Source organism: Cricetulus griseus, chromosome 6 (assembly GCF_003668045.3).
Source record: "Cricetulus griseus strain 17A/GY chromosome 6, alternate assembly CriGri-PICRH-1.0, whole genome shotgun sequence".
Classification (NCBI taxonomy): domain Eukaryota; kingdom Metazoa; phylum Chordata; class Mammalia; order Rodentia; family Cricetidae; genus Cricetulus; species Cricetulus griseus.
Genome location: NC_048599.1, coordinates 30,189,724 through 30,200,393, shown reverse-complemented (window position 1 = coordinate 30,200,393; position 10,670 = coordinate 30,189,724). Strand labels below are relative to the sequence as shown.

The window sequence follows — 10,670 nt, the reverse complement described above, 5'->3', positions numbered from 1 at the left end:
TTACCTATCACATATCCTTTCTGCTCCCCCTGGATGGTGAGGTCTTCCATAGGGTGTCATCAGAGTCTATCATATCCTTTGGGATAGGGCCTAGGCCCACCCCCATGTGTCTTGGCTCAGGGAGTATTCCTCTATGTGGAATGGTCCAAGCAATGTTTTAACTCTCTCTAAGCATCAAAGGGACAACCCGTGCTTCAGTTAAATTTCAACATTACCTGGCACCAGCCTAAGGCAACACATGTTTTACTTGGTTCCATGAGACTCCCAATTTATACGCCAATCACAACTGGAACGTCCTTAGGTTAGCTCACACATTCTTTGAAACTTGGCCACCAATGGAAGGTCTCCACAACTTCTGACTCAGTTTTGGTATCTTGCTCAGTTTTCTGTTGTTATGATGGAAAATCATGAATTGAAAGTAATAGAGGTTAATGTGAATCTGAAGTTTGTGGTTTTAAGTACACAATTGAGGGACCACATCTGGTGAGGGTCTCTCTGCATTGTGTCATAACATATGGAGGAACAAGTGACTAAAAGAGTTACAAAGCCATTCCTGCAAAGACTAACCTGCTTCTGCAATAAACTACCCAGCCTCTCAAAGACAATGAGGGAGTCATGACCTCTCTTCTGGGAAAATACTCCACATCTTTATTCTTACTGCAATCAGATTTCCACCTGTTCCTTGGAATGAACAATTATTAAGGAAGGGATGAGCAGCTCCATGAATAGTGACACACAATAAGAAAGGCTGGTACTTGGGGCTTTATTTCATTTCCAACAAACCCCCACGTCTGCACCAATCTGGAAGCTCTCCCAATCCTTTCCAGACATGCTCCAGAGGTTCCACTACACAAGCAGATTGATGTAATCATTACTCATTGGTGATTAACTCAAGCTCTATCCCTTCCATGTCAAAGGTGAACTGAAAGGGCCAATCTATTTGGTTTTTCTCTCAATGAGCTCTGTCGTTTTTGTTACCAAAGGGCCCACCAAGAGCTAACTTAAGCATGTCTGAAAAGGGCTTGCTACAGAATATGTATATGCTCCTTTCTCTCACTGTCACTCAGGCATACATAGGGTTCTAATGACAGAAATTTGGGATGGAAATCAAATATGTATATCTCAATAGAGTACAGTATCATAACGATGCTAACAGAGATCCCTTCCTTTTAACCCACAGCAGTGTCAGGAGTTGAGGTGAAAATTATAGACCTGCAGAGGCAGCAGGGCCCTTACTGGCTACCTCCACACCACCTCTGGAAAGAAAAAAGGATCTTGGTATGTGTCTCCTTGAATGAGGTACCATGGCCAGATTCTTCCAGGCCCTGTTGTTCCTGGTGATCACAGTGGGCCTTGTGTCTAAAAGAGTCCAAGCCTGGGGCTCACAGAAGATTGTGAGGCCATTCGAAGACATCCCCAAAACCTATGTCTATGTGCAGCAAGCAGTCTGGTTTGCCATGAAAGAGTATAACAAGGCTAGCAAGGACCGGTACAACTTCAAGGTGATTGACATCCTAAAATCTCAGGAGCAGGTAGGTGCAGTGTCTGCTCTTTGCTCTTTTATCCCTTGGTCTTCTTTTGGGGACAGAGACTAGTATCAGGAATAGCTACTACATAGGAATGAAAACAAGGACAAAAGATGTCTATCTAAAATACATCATTTCACTTCAGAAGTGAAAAATAGAGTTTGGTGTTTATTAGTCTGAGATGGAGAAGAAACATAAAATATCAATTAAAATTGTTTACTTTGAAAGTGTAGGTCAGGGGCTGGAAAGGTGGTTCGGTGGTTGAGACGACCCAGGTTTGGTTACCATCCCCTACATGGCCGCTCACAATTCTTTGTAACTCTAGTTCTAGGGAGTCTGACACTCCTTTCTGGCTTCTGTGGTCCTTATGCACGTGCATGGTACATATTTGTGAATACAGGCTAAATAATCAAACACATAAAATAAGAGTAAATAAATCTTTTTATTTTTAATTTTTTTTTGGTTTTTCGAGACAGGGTTTCTCTGTGGCTTTGGAGGCTGTCCTGGAACTAGATCTCGTAGACCAGGCTGGTCTCAAACTCACAGAGATCCGCCTGCCTCTGCCTCCAGAGTGCTGGGATTAAAGGCGTGCATCACCCTTGCCCGGAGAGAATAAATAAATCTTTTAAAAGCATGCTTGCATCTTGACTATAGTTTCCCCCCTTATGTTCTCCCATTCTCTCCCCCACCTCCCCTCTGCTCTTGCCCCCACAACCACTCCTCAGTTTCTACCCTTTAGGGGCAGGCCTCCTATGGGTACCAGCAAAGCACTCACGTGACTTATAGGAACTCAGAGTCTTAACCAACAACCAAGGAGCCTGCATGGGACTGACCTAAACCCTCCCCCTATATGTGATAGTTGTTATGTAGATTGGTTTATTTGTGAGACTCCCAACAATAGGAGCCAGGGCTGTCCCTAACACTTTGGCTGGCTCTTGGAAACCTATTCCTCACACTGGATTGCCTTGCCCAGCCTAAATACAAAGGGTTGTGCTTAGTCATACCACAACTTAAATCTTTTTTTTTTAAAGTGTAGGTCAGAGATCAAAAGGGGCAGCTGGTTATTTTGTGCAGTGTCCAGGACTGGTGCACACGAGCTTGCATAGCAGCCTTGAACTACTGTGGTTCCACTAGAACATTTCCTTCTTGGTGGCCTGCTTTGTTTCATGGCTCGCTCATTCAGCTTACACAGCTTCTTAGGTATGAGCTGTTCTCTTGTGCTATAGGGAGGCAATTGAGGCACAGAAGCACACAGTGCTGCATAGCTGGTAAGTAGAAGAGTCAAGACATAAGACCATGTCTTTGTGATTTGAATTAGCATGTGACTCTGAGTGACTGGATGAGGAGAGCTACTTTGGAATCATGCTGGATGGTGGAGACAAGTGCAGCAAGAGGGCAAAGTCAGAGAAAGGACTCTGCAAAGACAGCGAGGGGCGGCCTCAGCACCCAAGAACTCCTTTGTTGCCTCCCATGTGCTGAGCAATTGGCAATGTACGATAGGCTCACAATTTACTGGTGGCTGAGTGAATTGACACTGCTTGCAGTTATTTTACCTTAGAAGCAGAGATGCTCTCCAAATTATAGTGATTTAACTTAGGATTTCTTAACATATGGTGGTGTGAAAGCAATATATGTTCAATATAAACCTTGCTTTGGAATTTCAAATTTGGATATTTTCTCGAGCTACCAATATGTGGTATCATATTTTCTTGTGGAATTTTCACAGCTCCCAGTGAGCCCCATGGTCATGCAGAGACAACTGACTGTCTGGGGTACTATATTGCTAACCTAGGTCACTTGTGAGGCTAAATATATTAAATGTACTTCTCACTTACAGTATTTAAATATGTGGTTTTCTTGAAGGGGGCACCTGCTTTGCTTGAATACACAGCTGTGGTTCTCAGTGAAGGATAGGCTTTTGCTCCCAGGGGATTTTTGGCAATGCTTGGGGATGTTTGTGGTTGTCATGAATGGAAGTGCTACTCCTGGTACCTAGTAAGTTGAGGCCTAAGATGCTACTCACTGTCTTACAACAGTCAGGTGTCCCAGACAAAGAAAGATCAATTTCAAGATTTCTGGGTGACTGAGATTGAGAAATTTGATCTAACATCATCTATATGAACGTTCTAGTATGCTGATTGGCAATTGTGTTAAAAATGAAAGCCTGGCTGGGAGATGCTTCAGTAAAGTAACGTGGTCAGTAAAGTAACGTGGTACAAGTGTGAGGTCCTGAGTTTGAGCCCCAGCATTCATGTCTTAAAAAATTAGATGTGACCATGCTTACCTCTAATGCTACCATTGAGGAGGCAGAGACAGGGTCATCTTTTGGATCAGCCAGTATTGCTGTATTGATAAGCTCTAGATTTAGTGAAAGTTTCTGATTAAAAAAAGGTAGAGAGCCATTGAGGAAGACTCCTGATGTCATATTTTGGCTTTTACATGGATAACCACACAGGTGCGCCCACACTTATGCGCACATACATGGATACATACACAATAAAAATGAAAGAAAACAGGTTTTGCATTTTCAATCTGGCTTGTTACTCCTGAGAGTACCACAATAGTTTCTTCTCTCCTTCCACATAGTTTCTTCCCACATATATACATTGTGGAAAGATTCAGAATTAATTATTTTTCTTGAGAGAGAGAGAGAGAGAGAGAGAGAGAGAGAGAGAGAGAGAGAGAGAGAGAGACAGAGACAGAGACAGAGACAGAGACGGAGAGACAGAAAAGGGGTATTAGGGAAGGAAGAAGGGAACGCATGCTAATGTTGTATGTATGGTCAGAGGACAATTTGTGGGACTCAGTCTTCTTTCATCATGTGGATTCTGGGAATCACACTGGGGTTGGCAAGCTTGGTTGTAAGTAATTTTACTCACTAAGCCATCTCACTGGTTTAACTAAGTATATTTTGTATCCATGCAATCATACTGCTATTTTGGCACTCAAAGTGTCATGGAACTTCATGTGAGCACAGTTAGATATATCTCAGTTTGCATCACACCTTGAAGACTGAAATAGCACAGTTACTATTACTCATATCCTAGCAAGTCAGCAGGTTAATAGAAAAAGTAGAACAATGAATATGCGCTCTACCCAGCATAGCAACACTCTGAATTTGAATCCCTTAGTTAAAGAATGTATGTGTAAGATAACGGCAAATTGACCCTGAGTACTACTAAATCTATTTGTTTTTATTTTTTATTTTTTGTGGTGCTGGACATTGAGCACAGGACCTTAGTTAGGCTATAAACTAAAGACATTTAGGCTCCTGCCAGTGCTGCTGGTGTGGGGGTGTGTCTTGTCATTCATCACCAATATTGGAACTCTCTTGTCTTTTAGATAGTTGTATATTTGATAGATGTGAAAATGTATCTTTTTGTATTTCCAGTACCATGAAAAATGTCTTTTATTTAGTTTAAAGACAATGTGTTTTCTTGTACAAGTGTGGCCTTAAGGGGATGTTTTATGCTATAAAGAGAATTCTTGGGCATGTCTCACTTCTCTCACAATTGTTTTATTTTTGTTTATTGACACTTTATTGTGTGTATACATGTGCATGGTATATGTATGTATTCATGTAGGTAGGTGCATTCATGCATGTGGATGCTTGTGTGAGCATGCACTAAGAGGTCACAGGTAAATGCTGGTGTCTTCTTGGATCACTGTCTCCGAATCTGGAGCTCTTTGATTTTGCTAAACTAGCAGGCACTTTCCTTGGACACTGATCTGTTTTTAAAGGTTCTGAGTCTGCACAATCATCCCCTGCCTTTTTTCCTTGTGCTCCCTCTTGTCCTTCTGCTCTCCATTGTGGCAGTATGTGGCAAGAAGACTCCTGCTGGATATGGGCTCCTTGACCTGGGAATGTGCAGCCTCTAAAACCTTAAAATTTAAGTATTCTATTCTTTACAGATCACCAAATCTCAAGTTCCAATAAATAAATGGTTAGGTTCCACTGGAGAATGCTCTTTGTTTGTGATTTCCTAGCTTAATTCTGGTGACACTTGCTATTAGTTGCTATTTAAAATAAAAAATCCAGGGGCTAAGCAGAGGGCCCAGTAAAGTGCTTTCTGTACATGCATGAGAATCTGAGTTTGACCTACAGCATCTACTTAAATGTTGGACATGGCAGTGCATGTCTGAAACCCCAGCTCTTGGGGCAGTGGGCAGAGATAAGCAGACCCCTGCACTTTTTTTGCCATGTAGCTTAGATGAACTCCAGGTCCATTGAAAGTGATCCAAGAAGACATCAACATTGACCTGTGATCTCTCAGTACATGCTCACATAGGCACTCACATGCACGAATATACCTACCCACATGAATACACACATATAACATATACATGTATACACACAATGGCAATATCAATAAACAAAACAATTGTGAGAGAGAAGTGAGACAGATGTCAAGGTAAGAATTCTCTGAAATAATCTCAAAACTTCTGCCAGGACATGTAGTCAAGGAAAAGCAGGAAGATGGTCTAGCCGTAAGTAGCCAATGGCATATTGACTTATCAAAGGGGATACTTGGTGCTGTTTTCATCTATGAGATTTAACTTACATGACTCATTGACAGGTCACAGACAGTCTGGAGTACTATATTGAAGTGAAAATTGCTCGAACAATGTGCAAGAAAACGGTAGGAGAAAATGAAAACTGTTTGTTTCAGCATGATCCTAAGATGAAAAAGGTATGTAGCTGACATGAGAGGAAATGTCCCCTGTCCCACCTGTGTGACAGAGAACACTGTAAGGCCAGTTCTGATGCATTTGCCTGTTTCTTATTTAAACTCTGTTCTATTTGAGATTGTGGTAGCTAGACTCCAGACCTGATATGTTGTTTCTATTATGTGTCAGTGACACCATTCCACCACTTTCGACAAGACATACACATACATATACATGTACATGCAACCAGGGAGACAACATATATACAAGCACACATAGAGCAACATAGACATTACACACAAACGTAGTCTTAAAGGCAATTCATTATTTTCTGCTATTTTGCTCCCTGGACAGGGTTCTTCTAGGCAATCATTCTGTTCCTGTTGTGTGTACTGGCGGGAATATTTCAGGCGAGTGGGTCACTCTCAATCACAATTGTAGCATCTTATAGAGGATGGCTGACAAAGCTGGAGCCACTTAAGCTTTACTCCTTCTGTTTGAGGCTTCTCTAGTGCAAAGTCACAGAGTGAAAAACATTGTCCTATTCTTTTCCAGGACTAAGGGATGCCTTGGCATATGGATCTGTCCTTGCTAAAGTTAGGGATATCTCATCCAAAGTAGCATAAATTCACCATCCTATATTCATCCACTTGCTCATAAATAGGCGGTCCTAAGGAAATCTAACGTTTTAATTTCAAACAATCATTATTATTACTATTGCTATTGTTATTATCAATAGTAGTAATAGTAGCTAGTGTATGTGAGCATGCTTGTGTATGTGCATGCCAGAAATTGATGCTGGGTATCTTCCTCTATTGCTTTTCATCTTACTTTTGGAGACATGGTCTTTCACTGAAGACGGCACTTGCCATTTGGGCTAGATGGGCTGGCAGGAAGCCCCTGGATCTGTCTGTCTCTGTTTCCCACAGCTTTGAGGTTACAGATGTGTGATGCTGTATCCAGATTTTACATGGTGCTGGAGTCTGAATCCAAGTCCTCATGCTTGTGCAGCAAGGGCTTTACACACTGAACCATCTCCACAGCCCTGCCTCCTTAAAGAAGAGATAAGTAGACCCTGCTATCAGTCCTGGGTAGTAGCCATATTGGTAGACACCCTGTCCCACATGCCATGTACTAGGAGGAGCTCAGCTAGTGAAGAGCATGGCATGACCACTTCATTGAAATCCTTGAAGCAGGGAGTGTCAGGGAGAAATCATCTTGTCTGACTCTATTAGGTTGGCTGTTGTATGGCAGCCTTGGGAGGCTGTGGGACTGCCTGAATGGCTCTGGATGTCCAACATAGCATCCCATGTTCTGTTCTGTCTTTTTTGCCCTTTCAAGTAAGAGGTGAGGGGCATCATAGCTATGCTCTGATGTTACAGACCTTGTACCCAAATGAATACATGGGGGCCACTTTCTCACAATGGGATCAGTATTAATGTCTGATAAGCAAAGATATTTTATATTTCAATTTATGCTGTATAAGTGAATTATATTGTAAAAGCATACATTAAGTGTTTTCTAAAACTTCATGAAATTATACGAGAGATAAAATGATAGTGTGGATCCTTCAGGGACCCTTGATGATTGTCCAGTTTCTCCTTCTAGGAGTTACCTTAAATATCATCTATGTCAAGATAACCTTAGCAGACATTCACATAAATTGAAGCTTTTCTTCTCTCTGCTTTTTAAATTTTTGTGGGTTATACATGTTTTGATGCAATTTCTTGGTCATCTTTGCTTGAAGACATCACTCACATTTATACTGATTCTGTAGAGTTATTTCAGCTTTACATTTTTATTCTAAGTTAATGTGAATTTTTAGGAGAGAGACTAGAAAAACAAGGTTGCTCATTGTTCACCATGAGCCTGGAGCTGCACTTCTGCAAGACTCTGAGACCAGGTCACATAGCTCTCTTGAGCTTCTCCACCTGAAGGCTGTTTTGCTTGGTGTCTGGATGGATTTTCTACTGTCCCTGGAAGGACAGGTCTCTGTGCTATTCTTGTTTTACTGATTCCATGGAGCAGGATTCACTGGCATCTAGGCACAGCACAGGACCTCTCTGGATAACAGGAAAATGGATTGTAGCTGGAAGAAAACTTGAAAGGCTGAGCAGTTCCTGTGTTTAGAATGATTTTTGTGAGGAAGGCTGGTTCCTCTGCCTTAAGGATCAAGGTCAGCCACAGATGCAGTGCAATGGGTGTGGTTGATTTACTCTCTTAGTCCTCTTAAGTCAAATCCTGGGAACTGGAAATAGGGACTTGTGTGATTTTCCCTATTTCTTTTGTTCTCTCTCTCTCTCTCTCTCTCTCTCTCTCTCTCTCTCTCTCTGTGTGTGTGTGTGTGTGTGTGTGTGTGTGTGTGTGTGGTGTATGTGAGAGAGTGTATTACTGTGTGTTTGTGTGTGCATTGTGTAATGTATATATGTAAGCACATGTACATTAGAACTATTCTTTTGGGATATGTTCTCTTATTGAGCTCATTGATTGGTAGACTGGCTGGCCACTGATCTCCAGGATCGGCCGGTCTCTGATCACCCTGTCCTTGGGTTATACAGATGTGCAACAGTGATTGGATTTTTTTACCAATTGGATCTAAATTCAGGTACTTTACCATGCTTTCTCCATAGCTCCCTAAATAACTGTTCTTTTTGTCTTTTTTAGATGGTGTTTTGCATTTTTATTGTTGCATCCAAACCATGGAAATTTGAACTTAAGATGCTGAAGAAACAATGCAACGATATCTAATCATCATCCAATATATCTTGTCAATCTCACTTTTCTTCTAAACAAATAAAGATACTTGCAAGATAATGGACCACTTCAGCTGACCCATTGACTTCATTAATTGTGTGTGTGTGTGTGTGTGTGTGTGTGTGTGTGTGTGTGTGTGTGCGCGTGCGTGCGTGCGTGCGTGCGTGTGTGTGTGTGTGTGTGTGTGTGTGTGTGTGTGTGTGTGTGTGTGTTCTTTGGATCTGGTACTGAGAATGTGTGATGCTATTTTCTGGGGTTTGATAGCCTTCTCTAGTTGGTTTCTTTATCTCTGAGGAGAGACAATCTGCTACTAATAAATGGATACTATTTCTAGCCTAACTAAGTTCCAAGCATACTTTCCACTGTCCACAGTTGCTCCATGGGGTACCTTTTTCACTCATGAAACTTACATATGTGTATGGAACTAGCAAAACGATAGCAAGCACCTGTCAGTTGTGTTCACCATCTTTTCGGTCATCTGTTTCCCCATTTCAGTTTCTGATCATTCCAGAGAAAGTTCCCACTTTGCTCATGCATGACAGGCTAAGGAATCCTCTCAAGTAGGCTTTATTTTTTTTTTAATCCTAAGTAAGAGTTTGGGAAGATGGAATAAGACAGTTGGAGTCTTGCATTATAGCTCCCTTAGCCTTCAAGTTCTGTTTGGTCCTGAGTGGCTCAAGTCACAATCAGGCAAAGCTCACAAAGAATTCTCCAATGGCTTTCTGGTTGAGTGGTGTATTCTCTATCTATAAACAAATATGGGGAGGTTGGCTTTGTTGAGATCAACTAAAAGATCAGGTACGCTTCACAGCACAGCTGGATTGTAGTTCATTTGCAATGAGGGCTAGTCTGGACCTATAGGTCCAGATAACATATGTTACCTCCAAAGCCTTTCTGGAGCTTAGGGAGAAGATCAAGGTGACACATGGCTCCTGGAGAGAAGTACCTCCTAATGTTTCCTGTCTTTTGTGTGTGTGGTGGGTAAGGTTGCTACCCAGAGTCTCCTGTTATAGGGTCAGACAGCAGGCACAGCTCACCTGTGCCTCCTTTGACTTGATGCTTAGCTGTGCTGAAGGGTTAAATGTAATGGCACTCTTTCTGACCTCTGGCTCTGTGGTGATTAGGAACAGGGTGTGAGACTGTAGGAGAGGAAGTCTTATAGAACTAGACCCTCTCCCACGAGAGCAGACTGTCTCTACTTCTTATGGCTTCTTCATGGCCTCAACTACTTCTCACTGCTGTGCACATTTTTCTATCTGGGAGCAGCCCATAGATTTCACTTATGGGCAGGATACATAGGCTTTGGGATGCCAGCTCTTGTAATGTTTGTCAGCCAGTCTTGACTTCTGGTTGGTCCTAGAGAATGGTGATGTGATGGTCCTGCTGACTGTTCCCAAATCTGGGGTACACATACCAATAAGATAGAGCACAGAGGGAGACCAGAGTTAATGTCTATGTGCAGAGCTGGTCACTGGTCTTTGTGTCACTGTAACATAACCCAGAATTCCCAGTGGGGGAAACTCAGGCATTTGAAACCAGTCTAGCTGTGTTCACGGGGCTGTGGAAATGGTGCTGGAGGAGGAAAGAACTTTGTCCTTTATAGAGGGGAATTACACAGACTTGAACATTGTCCAGTGTGTTTCTTGGTTTTGCACAGAAGTGACCCGTGTCCCAGAGAAAGGGGTCCCATGCTCTCAGTTCACTCTATCTCATCCATTCACC

At 42.2% G+C, this 10,670-nt stretch overlaps 1 protein-coding gene across 1 annotated transcript; it reads left to right on the top strand.

The window, feature by feature from the left end:
* The first annotated feature begins 1,304 nt into the window (after positions 1 to 1,304).
* LOC100766873 (cystatin-13) lies at positions 1,305 to 8,942 on the top strand. Its single transcript, XM_027420963.1, has 3 exons — positions 1,305 to 1,532; positions 6,104 to 6,217; positions 8,859 to 8,942. The coding sequence occupies exons 1-3, from the start codon at positions 1,305 to 1,307 to the stop codon at positions 8,940 to 8,942; spliced, it is 426 nt and encodes a 141-aa protein (XP_027276764.1).
* Positions 8,943 to 10,670: the final 1,728 nt, after the last annotated feature.